General features: G+C 24.2%; 1 protein-coding gene across 8 annotated transcripts; it reads left to right on the top strand.

Annotated features, from left to right (window-relative positions):
* Positions 1–4,511: 4,511 nt before the first annotated feature.
* On the top strand, positions 4,512–16,841 carry LOC132932264 (neprilysin-1-like). Of its 8 annotated transcripts, none has more exons than XM_060998542.1 (18): positions 4,512–4,694; positions 9,635–9,710; positions 10,280–10,386; positions 11,732–11,794; positions 11,886–12,047; positions 12,463–12,546; positions 12,632–12,869; positions 12,941–13,199; positions 13,272–13,388; positions 13,729–13,873; positions 14,040–14,254; positions 14,314–14,490; positions 14,552–14,661; positions 14,722–14,780; positions 14,854–14,902; positions 14,957–15,155; positions 15,863–16,027; positions 16,150–16,841. In XM_060998542.1, exons 1-18 carry the CDS (start codon positions 4,691–4,693, stop codon positions 16,324–16,326), a joined length of 2,406 nt encoding a protein of 801 aa, XP_060854525.1. In that variant the 5' UTR covers positions 4,512–4,690; the 3' UTR covers positions 16,327–16,841. The 8 variants fall into 8 exon arrangements, with proteins under 8 accessions (XP_060854525.1, XP_060854527.1, XP_060854530.1 ...); XM_060998544.1 differs by having other exon boundaries at positions 10,351–10,386; XM_060998546.1 differs by lacking the exon at positions 4,512–4,694 and adding an exon at positions 4,860–4,969 and having other exon boundaries at positions 10,351–10,386.
* The last annotated feature ends 3,809 nt before the right edge of the window (positions 16,842–20,650 follow it).

Below are 20,650 nucleotides of genomic sequence, written 5' to 3' on the forward strand. Positions count from 1 at the left end.
ATCTATAAAATGACATATTTTTTTCATTTTATTCAAATTGGATATGTAAACTAATGTATTATTTACATATACTAGTTGTTAGTATAATACATATTAGCTAATATTTAACATGTTAATGTTATATTAAAGAAATATGTACCTTTGTATAAACTTAATTGTCTATTAATTACTATAACTTATTTTTGTACACAAATTATAACTAAAATACACTCGTTCAAGAATCACGTACTTATACGAGTTCAGAATAAGATGAAAAAATACTTAATATGTTATATTTTTTTATATTATTAAGAAATAGTTATAAATTAATAATTTATAGATCACGAGTTTAAACGTTTATGAGGATAACCAAATTTGAGATTGACATAGTTTAATAATAATAATAATAATAATAATATTAAATGTACATAATCTATAATAAATTTTCATCTAGTCAATTGCACTGGTTAGATTATCGCCATACAGATGTTGACATTTGTAAAGGAGGCGTAAAGGTTACCATCGTGATTTAAACCAGTACAACCCCAACACGGCCATTCAATTCAACCCTCCAATGACACATTTTTGTATTACTCGCTGAATATTTAATATGTTAGTTGTTGACCGTTTGCCGTCAAAAAAGATTTTAATATTTTGTAAAATAACTTTTAAGCATAAAACATTAATTTTAATATAATCAAATATTTTATAGAAGTGTTGTTTTACAATAACTACAAAATAAAAAATAAAATGACACTTTTTCTATCAAGACTACATTTTAATATGGTCACTATAGTAAATAATCCATGTAAGTGCGTGAAAATAATATGGTTTATACGATACACCTTAGAACAACAATATTTTTTATTAAAACTAATAAAATATGTAACATACCTGTATTATAATTTACTTTAATATTAGATAAAGTGATGGAATAGCATAATAATAATATGATTTGGATTATAACGTATTATGATATATTGGTAAATAATTATAAAAAGCTCAATAACCACCAGCGCATTTGCGGAGAATAAAATAAAATGATAATTAAATCGAAAATGGAAAAACCTACAACTTTGTCAGTAACATTTTTTAATTATTAATCAGTAAAATATTTTGTTTTATCTGTTTTTTTTTTTTTTTAATATTTTCAAACATCAGTTAATACGACAAACTAGGTAAAACAATAATTTACTAATCTATCTCTTAGACGTTGTTATAATCGGTTTCTACTTCACTATAAAAACAATTTAGATTACTTCTTAATATATTATATGATAAATATAAATAATATTTTTAACAATTTAACATGACTACATATGTGATTCTGTCAGAATGAAGCTAATAAAATTAATGAATTAAATTTGAATGAATGAAAAAATTCCACCAATAATACTATTGTTTTTTTTTTTTTTTTTATTTTAGTTAATAGTTGTAATATAGTTATAGTAATAGTAAATTCCAACGACCTTCTTATAGAGGTATAACTAATTTTAGCTACTTTGCATCTTTGCCAAAAACATCGAGTATAATACAAGACATTTTTCACACTTTTAAGTAATCTCTCGTAGTTTGAATTGAAACCATTGAATAGAATTAAATAGTTCGAACAGGACTTAAATATAGTATATTTGAAAGTATACAAGTAATATGCAATACTGCAATAGTATAAAACATTAATATTATATACATTTTATGGATACTGGATATTCATGTATAATAATATACAGTGTTAAAAAAAAAATATTATAATTACTTAATAAAACTAGGTATTTTAATAGTGATTATCTATTATTTTCAAACTGTAATAGAACACATATACATTTTTAAATATTTTAAAATTTAAATTAAGATACATAATGTTAGGTATATACTAGGTCCGTAGCTAGATGGGTAGCTAAGTACCTACAAACATCATAATAAGTATAAAATATTATGCGGACGTCACATCTACATACTATGCTGTCTTCGTCTTACAAACGGACAGCATAACAAATTTGCGTAAAGAAGTTTCAACTTTAAATTGTTAGCTTTACTATTAGAGTGAATTGACCTGTTATTAATATAAAAAGAAACTACATTATTTTGTATATTTTTTACTATATTCTAATTTATTTTTAATCAATTTGTGATCATTTTTCAATTTTATATATTTCTTTCATACCCATAAAGTCATAGGTAACTTTCTTCAAAATTAACGACCAATAAAAATAGCACAGATAAATTTCTTTAATTATAAGTCAATTTATTTTAATATTTAAGTTTATGACAAAAGTTGGAACTGTTGAACGTACAACAACGTAAATGCTTAAATGTAAAATAAATCAACAATAAAATATATTGATGAATTTTTTTTGTTGATTTTTATATCTGATTCAATTAAAAACTCAGTTTATCAGTATTGAATCATTAATCTGCAAATTCTAATTAAGTAAAAGAATTTTTCAATAGCAATACCATTTTATTTTTATAACATGTGGTAAAATTTTATTTAATAATTATTATTATATTATAACATGATGTGTTTGAAACGATTTAAATAAAAATTGTATAGTTCAACATTTAAAAATGTTGTGATATTACAGAAAAAAAATTAAAAGTATTAAGAACACAAAAATAAAAATAAAACAATATAAAGCGAGGTTGTTCTATGTAAAATATGTTAAGTAAGATAAAATGAGCAGGACTATAAAAACATACAGATATTTAGCAAATACGCCAAATTAAAATCACTTAATAAATCAATTCACAGCAACAAAAGGTAAGTGGAAAAAACGTTTAAATGAAAATAAAGTCACATAAGGTTATCATAAATAAAAAGTTTAACAGTTTTTTTTTTTTAATTGTATTCAGACTAGTTTGCAAAATCATTGTAAATAGTTAATTATATTATTATGTTCGTCACCAAAAATATTACATAATTAATATACATAGACGACTACAAAATTATCTAAAAAGGGAATAGTATCAAATAAAATAATAGTGCGATAAATATAAAATCATTAAAATGATAATTAATTATTTTTATTTTTATTTTAATCGTGCTAATTACATAAATTAATCAAAAAACTGGTAGAATATAGTCAAAATAATTACACACAATCTAAAAGATAATTTGTACAGACATAAGTACCAGCTATTGACAATAGACAGTATTATCAAGATACTTGTGAAAAAAGAATGTTAATATAGGTGAATCTCCACCTGCACAATATTATGGAGAGAAGAGAAGTCTTAAGTTATTATTTTATCAGTGTAAATGTTAAATATAATAATATATACTTTACAATTTTTCTTGGACAGTCCGCTAGACATGTATGTCTTGTTTTATTAGTACTTACTACTTATTAATAGGTATAGTTATGAGCTTAAAGTTGGACGTAAAATATATACACATATTTATTAAGAAATATAACTTAAAAATATTGTTATGAGGGGAGCACCTATAATTTTCTTGATATTCGCGTCTTCGCCTATAACATGTAATTCATTTTATATATAAGCTACACATTAAACAATAATATGTTTCTACCATTGAATAAATATATACAACTAGTGATGATTATTGTAGGTATAAAATTACTTAGTTATTTTTGGCAAATTTTTACACAATTATAAAATACGTATCCCTAAAATTTATATAGTTCAGTGATACATTATTTTATATGAAAACCCGATTCTGCAGAGCTACATACTGCCGATACTACAAAATATATAGGTACCTTTAAAGTTTTTTATTTTACTATTGATTTCTCCATAAAAAATTGTGTTTAAAATGTTTTAAAGATTTTATGGTTAGGTAATTATGAACTGCTTAAACTAATTGTTCTATCCTCAGCTATAAAAATTTAACATTTTATAATTATTTTTTTTATTTTCCCGATTGTTTAGAAAAGTACTAAGAATTTATACCCCAAAGTACTCGCTCGATCAAATTTACTACCACTTTAATGTTGAAAATTGAAGCATTTTTACTACCCCGAGTTAATAAATACAAAAATGAAAAAGCACACTTGATCGTAATGAAATCAATATAATGTAAGAATGTAAAATACGTTGTATAATGCATACACGGTATTACTTCACAAAATGGATTATAAATTTATTGGTCGTAACAATACAGTATAATATAATAATATAATAGGTAAACTGTAAATATATAATAACCGTTTGATTATTATCGGTAGATGAACCAACGCATATTATGTGCATATATGACGCGTCTACCGCATTGTAATGGCACGCCCAAACCGAGACGTAGTGCAAGCATAAAAAACCAATTTCGCGCTCACCTACATGTACGGACAAGACTTTATATATTATTATTTTTACTATTATTATTATATGTTTCTGCCAGAATCAGCAGACCATGGGACAAATAAAAGACTGAACCTCATGTTATGTTCTCCTCTCATCCCACCGCGTATAGCGCCTGGCCGCGCCACATGTTTGTTGGCAGAACTGTCAACATGAAAGCAAAACATAAATCCATATGAAGCCGGCGTAAAAAAAGACCGCAACATGTATGTATGGTTGGGCGTTTCAGTTAGACGAAGGCCGACAAATAGTCAGCACGCGATCGCGACGACCTGTGCCGGCTAGCTGTACCGTAATCTGTATACATCGACGCGCGACGGTTCTACACAATAATATCGTATTCATGCACACGAAGGGGAGGGTCGTGCAGAAGGACAAATATAATTAAACCAAAATGAGTAAGTGCATTGTGTATATCCGTAATATGAAATAAAAAAAAAAATACATAATTAAAAAATATAATTAGATTCAACTAGTGGTCGGGTTTTTATACCGAATTGTGTTCATCGATAGGTACCTATTTATATTTTATCCTGCAGTATCCTCTGGACTACTTCGTGTACACCAGTGACTTTAATAGGTTAAAAATATATTTTTTTATAACACACAACTGATAATAAATCGTTAACAAATACAATTAAATATTATTTTAGGTATCTATACTAGAAATTAGGTAAGTCAAACTTTTAATAAATATACTGAATACAAGAAGTTTTTAACAAGCTATAAATATTTGGGAATCCCAAAAAATGTAACAAGTAAATACAACAAACAAATAATAAATAAATTGTATTTTATTCATTTACTAGCAAAAAAAAAAATAATAATATAATAGTAAGAAATAATTTCATAACAAGTATGTTGCAATGAAAATATTATTAGTGATATCAATGGTTTTTTTTTCGAAAAATATCATTGTAATTAACTACAAATTCCATAAACCTTCAACAATTTAAAAACACGCATATACATAATTCATTTTTATTAAATAAATGTTTGTAATTTAAATATTAGTATGAATTCAATAAAAATTGTACATTCAATTATCACAACTTCGTCTGTTGTATAATAATTCATTAAAATGTTAAAAGTTGATATATTAATAACAGTGCTTAGCTAATATTTGAAACTTAATAATATCAAACCAAAAATAAAATTTAAATGACTACCGAAAGTTTAATTTTAATTAAATGTCTTAAAATACTAAATATCGCAATGACTAATGAGTACTCTTGTCTCTCTCAACAATATATGATTAAATTACTATTAAGATTAAGTATAGAGTGCGTAATATCTATAACTTATGTATACTGCAGGCACCTATTATAATGCGTCAATTTATGATCACTTCATAATGTATACAACATATACAGTACAATTATAAATACGTTTAAAATGCAAAATACTGTTGCTGCGCACAGAGCAATTATAAGCTGCAGTTACCAATTAAAAGTTATTTTTATCAAAACTAGCCGATATAAATTATTAAATAATATTAAATTTATGAACATAGAACAACATAAAAATAATTAATAGAATGGAATACTAAAATTACAAATTAAATAAGTATAGCTCAAACGCTAAAACGCCAATATTCAAATTTTAGTAGCAAAAAATATCATAATTATATATTATTAATTTCGAAAAACAAACATACCTACTTGAAATTCCATATAAACTTAAAAAAAAATCAATACATAAGTAAATGATCGATACAATTGCTCATAATATTATATTTTAGGTTTCATTTTTCAAACACGGAAAGACTAAATTGAATTTGTTTCAGATCTTTTTGAGAAAACTTTTTGACATTCAAAAAATTATCTATGTTATCTATAATTTTTATAATTGTCATCTTTAATATATTTTGAATCTATAAATACTGTATATTTATAATATAGTTTTAAAAAACACTATTTTTATCGTTATTATTCCAATCTTATTATTATATAATCTATAACTTAAAACGTATTATAGCCTATAGGTCATATACTTATGAATTTATTATAACCAGTATTATCCCTTATTTATATAAAATAAGATTTAAGTATATATTTATTTATCTAAAATTATTATCTAGGTAATTTTTTGTGATAAGATTTACAATTTATTTTTATAAAAAAAAAATGTTTAATGAGGAGTTATTAATGTTTCTAAGGTAGTGCCTATACTAATAGTCTATTTGATTTTTTTTTCATGATCTCTTGTATTTATTTATTACGTGTGTTTTAATATTTGTATTTCGTAGTATACGTCCATTCTCTGTAAATACCAATGAATAATCGTATTTTAAATACGCTTATTTTCAAGTATAAAAAGGTAAGCAAATAGAAACGGTTCTGTTGTACCATAGGTACTATAAATGTCATTATGATGGACGTGTTAAATTTGAATTTTAAGATACATTATCATTGTATACAAAAAACAATTCTGAGCGGAAACAGTCTATCAGATTTATCTATATAATATTTCATGTTATATTTTTCGATATTACAATTAAATAAAAGAATTTATATTAATATTATTAATACAAGTAGGTTAAATAATTTTTTCCAAAAACATTGCACTTGTGAAGATATTATCGAATGAATAAAATATAATAATATAATATGAAAAGTCATATGCTCCAACGAATAATATTTTTGAACTATAAAAAAATAATAAATATCGTTATTCATACTTAAAATCTATAATTTCGTCCAAATTTAAACTTAAAATGTTTATAAAAAAAATTATTCTTAATATATTTTTTTTTATACATTTTTGATATTTTTTATCACGTTTATGGCCACGGCATATTTTGAAAAGTAATTTAATTGGTAAATAAAAAACTTATGATATAACTAAAACACTAAACAAGTGAAAAATTGTAAATATCTATAAATAGCTCAAAAAGACACATATCGTTCTAAAATCAATACATTTATCGCTCCACTTAAAATCTAAAATATAAATTATAGCTATTTCAATAAAAATGATATTTTATAAAAAGCAAATTTTAAATTATCCGTTTTTATTTAAATACGTTTGTTTATCTACGTATATTATCTAGATAAATATTTTAAGTGTTATGTATTATTACCTTATCTAAATTACCTAATCGGGTTATCTTTGTCTAACACAGGACTTATATAAACTTATATAATATATAGCACTATGTATTGTGATGAGATTTGCAAAACGAAATTGTTTTCAATTTAATTTTGGTATAGCTTAATATAGTTAATAGTTATTAAAACTTAGAATTTTAATAAAATATAACCAATGCGTAGAAAATAAATTTATTACCGAGTTATAGTCTTATAAATATATGCTGTAGTAGTACATTTAAGTTGATTTAAAAAAACAGTCTATAATTTTGCAATAGTTTAAACTGTTGTTTTCTAAGGAGATTATGCTATGCACTGATTTTCATCACCAAATGGGGGGGGGGGTTATTATCTCTCATCAACAACATACTTTGATCGAATTTAAACCGATGATGGTGATGTGCGTCAATTGCAGTTATCTGTAGAATTCCACTTGTCCAATTTCCCCCACCTAACCACACAATTTAAAATTTATAATATTATACATCTATTTCCTGCGCTGAGGTAGGTGAAATAAGACGAGTTCCCGGATACCAGTATCTGGATCCTGTCCGTCATTTTACACGATACGTTAGATATTATATTATAGCATGCTCTATGTAATATGTATATGTAACATAACACCAATAAACAGAACGCAGCTATAAACATTATGCAGAGGTCATCAACTCAAAAATGTAAACAGACTATAAATAATATATTATATACTAATGTCTAATGTAGGTACTCTACTTAATCAAAATGTATTGAATATAAATACATCAATGCATGCCACCTTTAAGATATGTGATATTATAGAAAAACACAATATATTATATTATTCATTGGAAATAATTAATTAATAACAATATTATATTTATACTTTATAGAATTATCTATAAAACCACAATAACAATACATTCATAAATAATAATGCATTAACTACTATTTTTTTTTTCATCAAAAAACATAGAATATACGATTAGACTAAAAAAAAACATTTATATTGCTTAACAAATCACAATTTAAACCGAATCCTTTCAATCTATACTAATATAATCAATAGTAGATTTAACGGATGATCTTCCCTCGTAAGAATTAGTTAATTAATTTTAATTTTTAAATTATAAAAATTTAAAAATCATAATTTAAAAAAATTATTAAAAATAAATATTATAAAAAATTTAAAATATTAACAAATATAAAATGAATGTAGATAAGTACACTTAGATAGTATTCAGCAAGATAATAAAAACAGTTGTTTTTGCATATTTTATAATGCCATGGTACTAAATTCACCCTCTCTAATGCCCTTGGTGTTATATCAAATCACTACTGTTAATCATTTTTATTTTGGAAATTTCATCGTTCTAACAAGTATTCAAATTTTTATGATACAAATCGATAAAATATGTTAAGTTTTAATCATCAACATCTAGCATTAATTAAACAAAATAACATTTTTTAAATCAAAGTGTTTTATGAAGTACACGAATATTAAAGTCAAATAAAACATTATAAAAATAATCAATTTACGAAAAAAAACCACGTATTTTATAAAAAATATTTTTCATTATTTATTGAATATACTTACTATTGTTTTTTTCAAGTAAAATTTATCTTAAAAATGAACTATTTAATGGTTATAACTAGCTAGATTGCATGTTTCACACATTAGTTACAGTATTTTGTGTTAAATCTTATTTAATTTTTAAATAAATTATCTTATACATTGCAATATAACGGTACATTTAGAAGATATTTAAATAATAACTTGTATACGTCTTTCATAATATATTTCTTACATTTTAATAAATAAGTGATTTGTATGCTAAAATATTATAGTGTTTATATTAAAAGTCCGTGCTATGTAGGTATATTTTTATTATCACGACTTGCATGATACTCTTATTATTTGATTTGTGACTGTGTACCGGTGTAGCCGTGTAGGTAAGTAATGTATTGCAAATATTTGTAAACTTCCCGATGTAATAATCTTAGGTATTATTAGGTACTATTTCAAGGTTACTCGAATGAAATAGTGTTTTCATCAATAAAAATAAATAGGTAAGACAATCGTCATTTACAGTTCTGTCGCGAAGGTTCAGTTCGGTCAAAATTAGGTACCTAGATATAAATATTTTTTTTCTTGAAATTAAAAATATTTAAAGAAATAACTATATTTTATTCTGAAACGATAACTAAAAATTATTTGAAAAACAATTTTTGGTGTAAACAATTAATCAAAGTTTATTTTTTAAATTCAACAGGTGACGACGAAGATTTACCGACAAGTAAACTAAAAAACGATGGACTTAGAGATCCCGAATCGGGCTATCCGAAATCGTAAGTGAACAATATTTAATTATTTTAGGTGTATCAATTATGGAATATAATTATGAAACGTTATTAAATGGATAACTAATAATATAAATTGAATCATCACAAAAAATAAAATAAAAATATTCTTTCCGAAGTTTCAAATATTTTTTACTAAATTCTATATTTCTATAATTAGACATTATTTTTTATCTTAGACCAATCCAATGAATCAATTATCTAATATGTCTATTAAATTAATATTGAATAGGTACGTTATTGGTTTTAAATTATTATATAAAGATTTCAGACAATGAATCGGAACAATAATCCAAGTATTCCAATGTAAAATGTTTCTTTATTCTTAAAGGGAATAACAACTCTTTATTGTTTCAAGATCAATGAATCGTAACTCACAATAGAATAAATAGTATAGGACATAAATATAACCTTGAAATGACATTACGTTGATATTTGTGTCAAGGTAACGTAAAAACCATCCTTGTACCCTCAAAAATATAGAAAAAAAATAGAAACAATTTATTTGAATAAGGGTTAGGGTATTTTATCTCAAATTAATCTGATACGCAAAACAGGTTCAAAAACAAAATGGAAAGCCGAAGAACCTTCTACATAGTTTTAACATTACTAATATTCATATTTGCAGTGCTCATAATAGCTGTTTTCGGATTATCATTTGCCTGTAAGTATTGAATTATTTATAAATAATGTAGCTAAAGAATATATACAAATACGTAGTTTTAAAATGACTGATTGACGTGCTTAGAGAGCCAAGACTGAAGTACTATTAATCTATGAACAAATTATGACACATATAAATTATGTTTAATGTATTCGGAATTTTTTTATTTTTCATTCTTTTAATCATAATATAAGTACATAATAAACATTTTTAAATACAGGTTAATAAGACAATAAGCTAAATGTATGAGTTAGAGATAATGAGTAATTAAATTAAATCAAAAAAGTAAAATACATTTATACATACGTAGAAAGGAAAATATAATAATAAGAAAATAAAAAAAAAAGAGAAGAAAAAACATATAGTTAATTATTTTGATATAAAGTAAAAAATTATATAATTTAAAAAACATTTAAAATATTCTGATTCTAAGAATAAATGATTATAAATAATATTTTAAGCTTTACTTTGATTAAAATGTATTTTTTTTAATTTTGCAAAAATTTAAAATACGTAGATCCTAAATAATCAACGAAAGCTGACCTCAGGATTTAAAAGCATACTTTATAGGAATGTCGTAAACTCTATTTAATCTTTTTTTTTTCAAATGATTTGCTATTATACTTTATATAACGTTTAAAGACAGATATATAAGAGCAATTTTTTTGATAAATATTTTACTGGTAATTCACTCAAATCCCGGCAATTTTTCTTTGTTGATCCTTTTAAGTTACATTTATTTAGACCGATTCGAACTATATTATGTTGTTTCATTTGAAGCGTTTTTGAGATATTTTTACTTATGCCCCTCCCCCCCCACACACACACACTAATGATTCATATTTATAGATTGACCGATATGGTACAAAATATATTATGCGTATTGTGTGTTTAAATAATACATTTTTAAGTTAAGTAAATTTATTATGAGGTATTAAAAGTAACTTCCTTATCAAACTAAGAGATTTGATAAATTCATGATTAATATTATTAAATAATTTCGGAATAAAAATAAAAATATATAAATATTTTTTTTTTGTTACGTAATGTATTTTTAACATTTTTTCTTTAATATATTAAACATAATATTGTGTAGTCATAAATTGTATCAACTGAAAAACTATAAATTACATTGTTGCTATACATGATAATCATAAAAAATGATGTTTAATTAGATATTCAAAAATTGATTTAAAATACAAAATTATCAATTCCCCAAAGAATAATTCTATTTATATTCATTTTTTTCGGTCCCTCTTTAAAGTAAACTTAGAATCCACGTCTTATAAATTGTATAATGAGTTTATATTAATAATGTAAAAACTTCACGTTGTTTTTTTGTTAGACCTAACGAAGACAGAAGATCAAAACAAAAGAATATGCACAACAGAAGACTGCTTAAGATCTGGTTAGTTTATATTATAACAAGTATATATAGTGGACGAATTTATACAGATCCGTAATATCTAACAAAATATGTTCTATCTGTTATAATATAGCTACATCATTAGTTGAGTCAATGAATAAATCTGTAGATCCATGTGAAGACTTTTATCAATTTGCCTGTGGAAACTTCGCCAAATCGCATAAAATACCAAAAACAGCTGTTTCAAATGATCGGTTTGCTGAAGTACACGCTGTAATGTTAGTACTTATAAGAGGTATGAGATTCGTCCCGTGCATTACATGTTTGCTTTTTTTTTCTTTATTGTAATAAATGATTATCTAGAAATAGTAGATAGTTCTGTGATATTGAAATAATGTTATATTAGTTTAAAACGTATTCGATTCTGGTATGTTCTATGAATGTTATTTTTATGTCGGTAAGATATTGCAGAATGACTCATTTATTACGTTTATATGAAGTACAAAAATGACGGACATTAACAAGAATATTTACATTGCTGTAACGTAAATCCGATCTAGCTCGTAACGTTACAATATTTTTAATTACATCGCATAGACAATAAAATTATTACAAACTATTGAACAGTGGGACTAGATTAGTTAACTAAGGTATACACCACTGGGGCTCATTGCACTACCTACTTTTAATGTTATGAATTTTGTTTCTAGATTTTATGGAAAAAGAAGATAATGACGATGATCCGTATTCTGTATCACAGTCCCGACTTTTGTATCGTTCTTGCATGGCAACAGGTGTGTTAGTTTATTATACGGTAATAACAAATACTATTTTATGAAATAGGTGACACTTTTAATTAAATATTACTTTTACGTTTAGATGAAATGAACGCAGTTGGTATCAAACAATTGATTCAAATTTTAGAAAAAATTGGATTGCCGTACATGGGGCATTCTACTAGAATGAAATCTTCAAGTTTATCGTCAATTTTAGCAAAATTAAAAAAACAAATTAACTTAGACTTTTTATTTGTAACAACTGTCGAGGCAGATACAAAAAATCGGACAATTAATCGAATTAGTTTGGGTAAACCAAGAGATATAAATATATTTCCAGTGTAAGAATTTAAATTGCTCATTATACTATACTTTTAATAATACTAACATTAATATGTTTCATATTTTCTAGTCACAAAATAACGAATAATATTAAAAAAATGAGTTCAAGAAAAATGCGTGAAACATTAGCATCTGAAGAAGAAGTAGGCAACACAAATGATAGTGAAGAATATTCAGATGAAATTGATTACATAAAATCATATGCAAAATATTTTAAAAGCGTTTGGATGGAAATTTATAAATCGAAATCCAATAATTTTAATCCTAATTTACACAATTTTGGAATTAAAGTATCACAAATATTAAATTTCATTAATGAACATTCAAAAGTAATTACCTAACACATTTACCATTATATTTCATTTTGTATTTTAACCATATGAAAAAATAATTAATTATAGATAAAAGATAAAATATATGACGGAGATGAAGAACTACCATCACTCATGACTGTTGAGGAATTACAAAATTTTACTGATGATATCACACATAATTTCACTAAAACAAACGAGCAAATTGTAAGTTATTTATTATTATATTATTACCAAACAACTCCATATATACCTATATTATAAAGCTACCTACACATTTTCTGTATCAGCCAATATTACAGTTATTGTTATGCATTTCAAAGAAAAAAAAATATTTTTTTTCTACATAAATACATATATACTGATAGGTGACGTCTATAAAATAAATTCATTTATCATTTACACAACACATAGGTATTACAAATATTGTAGAACTTCTATTTACCGATCAAATTGAACACGACATATTATAATTAATGTTGGTACCTACCTTTAAATTATGATTATTTTGAATAAATAATAATAACATACATTTTAAACTATATAGATTGATTGGAAGCAATTCTTTACAATTCTATTTATGGATGTGGAAAATTTAACACTGGATTTCGAAACTGACTTGATTCAAATATCTAATATTGAATATTTTAAAGCTCTATTCGAATTAATTAGTAATCATAAAAACCATGCTAGTAAGTATAAACAATTGATTAATATTATTAGTTTTTACGCATTTAACTATATACAATAATATACAGTGCTAACATTTTTTATGGTTAAATATCGTGAGCTTTAAGATGCCAATTACTATAACATAAATGTTTTTAATTGTATATTTTTATATATACGTAATTTTAGTCATAAATATATGGTGGGAAGTAGTTGTTACTCTTTTGCCATATACTACAAATGAGATGCGATTTATACAAGATAGATACTACTATGAAACAACCGGGTTAGAAAATAATCCTTCGAGATCAATTTATTGTGCAAATGCTGTAAACTCAATGATGGGATTGGCTGTTTCGCGTTTATTAGTAGATATGGAATCAATATATAATAACACCAGAATGGTATTAAACTTGAAAATATTAAAATCTTACATATAAAAATGATAGTGGTATATTTTTAGGCGGCTGAAATGATTGAAAATATTCATTGGGCATTTGAAAAAATAGTCAAAGAGTTAAATTGGATGGACGACACGACCAAAAAAAGAACACTTTACAAGGCAGAGCAGATGAGAACATTTATTGGCTTTCCTGATTTCATAGATATTCCACAACAACTTGATGACTATTATTATGATGTACTTATTTCATACAGTATTTACTATATTATTTGAATGATTATTTTGAATATTTGTTTAGTTTGAAATAATAGAAAATGACTATTTTGGGAACGTCATACGTTATGTTCAACGAGAATTAAACGAGTCTTTGGTAGGACTTAGACAATTAAACGATTACACTATAAACTCGTGAGTAAATACTAAAAGTATTTAATAAAATATATAACAATAAAATCAATATATTTTTAGTTGGGCATCAGATCCTTTAGAAGTAAATGCATACAATTGGATCCAAGCAAATGCAATAAGTAACTAACACAATTTTAAAATTTTTACTATTTTAAACTTAATGATTATGTAAAACAAAAAATTGTGTTCCAGCTGTTCCAGCCGGTATATTACAATTTCCTTTCTTTGGACATGATTTGCAGTATGTTAAATTTTAATTATACTAGGAAAAATGTACTAATTATATTAATTTTAGGATGCTCAACTATGGTTTTCTTGGCTCAATACTGGGACATGAATTAACACATGGTTTTGACAATACTGGCCGAAAATTTGATCACGATGGAAATCAAAATATGTGGTGGACTAATCAAACTATCGCTGAGTATGAAAAACGTTCTGATTGTTTCATTCATCATTATGAATCTTATTTAGTACCTGAAATCGGCGAAAAGGTATGTTTTCATTATTTTATCATTAGGCTGCTAAGTTAAAATTAGTTATTTAATTATATTTTTTTGTATACAGTCTTACATACAGTTATTTTTTTAAATAAATATACTTTTTAATAAATCGTTAAATACATATACCTACTAAAATCGATTTTTAATACGAAATGACAATATCCTGTAACTAATTTTTCTGATGCAAAAATTTAAAACTAGCAGTACCTATTGACTTATGTCTAATACTTTGACTTAGTACAATTATACAGTGACTTGTTCGTTTAAAATATATTATTCAAAAATTATAAGTGATACTACTTCCTATTAGTATAATATATATCTATAACCTAAAGGTAATATTATAGATAGTTATAACTCCAACAGTCTAACCATTAAATACATATTATAAATTTATAAATGTCGTATGCATAGTATAATAATGAGTTATGATATCAATTTCGAATCGTTCCCATCTGCCTTTTATGTAAGCACAAAAACTGTAAAATCGATTCAATCAACGCTAAAACTAAATAATATAATAATATTATTATTATTTTAAAATTATAAATTATTAACTATATAAAATTATAAACAATAATTAAAAAATTAAGTAAACGTAATTTTAAAATCTTAAGGTCTCTTTAAGTCAATTAAACATAAAAATAATTGGATATAATATTTTATATAACTATACTAACAACTAAATTAAATTTTAGATAAGTGGTAAATTAACATTGGATGAAAATATTGCTGATAATGGTGGATTGAGAGAAGCACTATTGGCTTATAGAAAATTTGTAAATGATAACGGCGAAGAACCTAAACTACCTGGATTTGAACAGTACAGTAATGAACAAATGTATTACTTAGCTTTTGCAAATGTAAGTAAATAAGTACATATTTATAAAACTTTTAAAAATATAGTTTCTGATTACTTTATTGTAATACGTAGTTATCCATCATGATGTAATTCATCAGCTAATTATATAACATTATTTATTAGAATTGGTGTGAAGCAACAACGCGTGAATCATTATCAAACAGTATATTAGATGAGCACAGTCCAAATAGTATACGAGTAACTGCAGGACTAACCAATTCAGATGAATTTAGTGAAGTATGGAAATGTGAAAAAGGTTCAAGAATGAATCCAAAAACTGAAAAATGTAAAATATGGTAATTGTTAAAAACATTCAATTGTCTTTATTTATTATTTTACTATAAACATTAATGTCTTAATAAAAATTAATTACCTATATATTATTATTATATAAATATAAGCTTTAATGCCATTAGGACACTGTTGTTACCAAATAATGTGATTTGTATGAAAGTATTTTGTTAAGTCATTATATTTTAAATATTTTTTTATTAATTGCTTAGCTTTAAAAGATACTTATGATTATCTACTTACTAATCTTTATTATGAATGCATATTGTGATAACTGATAACTAACAGAGATTTTAAAAACCAGATATTTTGTCATAATTGTTGTTTCAAATATATTTTAAGAATACAATTCTAACCGTGTTCAAAACATGACAAAATAAATTTAACATATTATCGAAAATTGTTTGCTTTTTATTATAGGATTATTCTATATTTCTATATAATATATATGGACAATTATACTTAAAATATATTGTTATACATTACTTATAAATAAAAAATTGTTTTTTAAACAAATACTTTAATACTTATACCTTTATATTTTTAAATGGACTATGTAAACCTATTCAAAGTACTATAATTAATAAGTTTTAATTTATCCTTACAATTTTTAGCTGCAATAATAGCTAACTGTCCACATTAATAAGTATAATCAAGTCACTCAAATTGAAGCTATGAGGTAATTAAATGCAACACATAAACATATTTCATTTATAAAAAGGTAGAAAAGTTATATTCATTATTTATCAATTGTATTGTTGTGATCATATTCATTGCGTTGTAATACGAATATTCTAGTCAAAGTAATCAGATATAATAATTGGTAAGAAATATAAATTGTGTGATTATCAACTCATACCATGTTCCATGTTTATCGTCATGGTCGTCTATAGTTAATAGTAATCAAATCTAATATTAGAATTTACACAATAATAGGTACTATATACTGTTCTCCATTCGCTTAGCCAAGAGATGTTTTGACTACAGTTGAATCACCTCCATCAGCCATCTTTAAGGTAAAAATATATGTACTATATATGCTTCAGATTTCTACAAAACCTAATATTGTCATAAGGTTCAGGAATTCTATTTCATATTTAATAATATTATTATAACGATTTATGACTATAATGGAGATGTTTAAAGTTCTCCACATGTTATATTTAATTATAAAATCAAAACAACCCTCTAAAAAGAATTCTGGCTACGCACCTGCTGATCGTTGTCATGGACTGTGGCCGTCAAATTTGGATATTATGATTCAGAAAGTTGAGTATTAACAATTTGTTTAATAGAAATTCCAAACTTTGGTATTTAATAAGTTTGGGGTACGCGTGGGAATGAACTGTATGTTTAGGTGCATCCTTGTTAAACTAAGCTAGGAAATTACAAAGTACGAATAGTACAGAAGATAATATATAACTGATATTAATAAAAAAATATACCTGAAATGACAATAATATACTTATTATTTTTTATTGAGTTATTATTGAAACCAAATTTTATAACTATAACTTAAAAAAAATAAACAGTTTTTTTATAACGAGCATGAGGTAACAACAAAAAGTTGTTAGCGATAAACACGATAAATGTAGTTAAAAAAAAATAAGTTACAATATATAAGTTTGTGTTTTAAATTCGAATAAATGCCATATTTTCCTGAATTCTAACGTGTGTATGAGAAATAAAAGGCACTAGTAATTTATATCATCAAAATACTTAACCAAACCAACCGGTTTTCTATAGTTCAGAATAAATTATTAACGTAATATCGACATCCACGCGTGACGACACGACGCGCGACGACTACGACAATGACGAGGTTACAAATTCACTCGGGAAAAAATACATAATATTATTAGTATTATACTCGTATAATACTTGATGGAACATTTAGAACCTGATTTGGTGAGTGGTATCTACATTATACGCTTTCGAATTATTCACTTATAGTATTAAAATATTAATTCTTGTACTTACGTGTGTAGTGTGTACCCATTATAAATTACACTTAACTAGGTAATGTTATTCATGACGAGTCTGAGTGTTACCAGAATAATTGTATATTTTTATAATATATTTGAATATGTATTATCCATATCATAATCTACTACATATTGCTAACTGCTGCACAATTTAACTGCGTATTATTTCCCTACTAAAACCAAAAAAAAAAAGCAGTGAATAGTTAGTAAAATTTATAAATTTAAACAATTTTTGATTAATTTTTGTGAGCTTTTCAATGTAATAAATCTATTGGTTATAAAACATCATAGCTTTCCAAATATAATAAGAAGGTAATTTTGTAATTAAATTTTAAAAAAAGTAGACAAATGAATACCACTCTTCTCCATGATAGGTATAGATAGAGTATAGACTTGAGCGAAGACAGTCTATAACCTATATAGCCAAATATTTCATGAAATATTTAGTGATATTTTTATTAAAGTAATTAATTTTATATTTAGTACCACTATACCAGTTACCTATATTAATTTTTGCAAACAACATCGTATTTAAAAATATCGTTGTGTGTATAAAAATATAAATACCACGACTAATGTTTTAGAACTATTATAGAATAATGAATGTCGTTATTCATAGTTCAAATACGTAATTTTATTCAAATTTGAACTTATAAAGTCTATAAAAACATAACGCAAATTTATTTTTTATTTCAGTATGAACTATTTATAAAAAAATTTTTATTAAATTTTCAAGACTTATTAGCTATAAAAATTGTATATTTTATACATTTTTAACTGTTAAACAATTTGCAAATTGTTTGTGATTTTAGCGAAGTTTGTCAAAATTTGAACTTCAAATGCCTATAAAAATTAATTTTGCCTAAGTATTTAAAATACTTGTTATATTTGTAATATTTGTATACACATCTATAAGAATACTTATGTAGAATCTTATATTAAATTTTCAAGCATTTCGACTGAGTGAAAAAAATTTTATCTGCATGTATAAAAATGATCATAAAAACGTTTGGTGAAAATTTCAAATTTCTATGGCTATTAATTTTTTAATTGAAACAAAATATAAAAAATTGTTCTTTTACGAGTAAATGTCGTAAAAATGTACCCTCATTAAAAATCAATTTGATATTCCAGTAGAAATTTTAACAAAAATTGAAATACTTCTAAAAACCGTTTATTAAATTTTTAAATTTCAGATTTAAAAAGAAAAACTTTACTTCTATGAATTTTTAACTACAAAATAATTTTAAGATGTTCTAGATCTTACAAAATTCTAAATACATTTACATTTTTATTAATTTTCAATTTATATAATTGTAATTTGTACTTTAATTGGTAATTGAATACATTATGAGAAACCTTCTATTAAATTTTCGAGTATTTTTACAAGCAACTGAACAAGTAATTTTATAGGTATATAAAAAAAATAAAAATGAAAAAATAAAAATTTCAAATATCTATAAATCTATTAATATAACTAAAAAAAAGTTAAAATATTTAGTAAAAACTTCAAGTATTTACGGTTACTCGTTGTCCAGTTACACAAAAAAACACAATTGATTTTCTTTAAAACTCTATTTACCTAAAGATGCCTTGTTTTCAATATTTTAATATTTTTTTCCTGTTATTTCAAAAAATAATTAAGAATTTTTAATTCTGACTTCTTCAAATTATAAACCAATTTCCAATTTTTTATTCAAAACCACCTTCAAAGTTGAAAACCGAAATATTTATATTGCCCAAAAAAATGATGTCAGACAAAAACAGCACATCGTTGTAAAATCAATATAATATTCATCGCTTCGCATGAATGGTCATGGCCTTAGGTATCTGTGTATTTATTGATAAATAATTAACAAGACTAATATAAATTTGTTCTATGCTATTTGACTTTAAAGTAATTTCTTACCAATGATCGATTAGCGTTACACAAGGTGATTATTAATTGCTTAAAATTATGATAAACGGTTGATATAATAATATAATATTATCGTACTTTTACTAAGTACAAAATTAGAACGGCGCACTGTGTATGCAACATAAGATGTTTCTTTTTAATCTTATAGCAATGATAGTACAACTTATATAATGATAAACATTGTATTACATTTTCAAGTCTCACTTAATCTGCCTTAAAAATTAAAATTAAAAATCGAACAAGTTTAAAACAACAAAATAATCTTTTTACGTCTTTGTAAATGTGAAGATAATTTGCAACAAGGAATTATCTAAAAATATTAAAAATCAGAGCTGAGATTTTGATTTGAAATTTTGGTAGTTCCTTAATTAGGAAATATGTATTAGATGATGCTAATCTTTTTAATATAATTTTTGATAAGCTAGTACTA

The sequence above is a fragment of the Rhopalosiphum padi genome, chromosome 1 (genome assembly GCF_020882245.1).
Source record: "Rhopalosiphum padi isolate XX-2018 chromosome 1, ASM2088224v1, whole genome shotgun sequence".
NCBI lineage: Eukaryota > Metazoa > Arthropoda > Insecta > Hemiptera > Aphididae > Rhopalosiphum > Rhopalosiphum padi.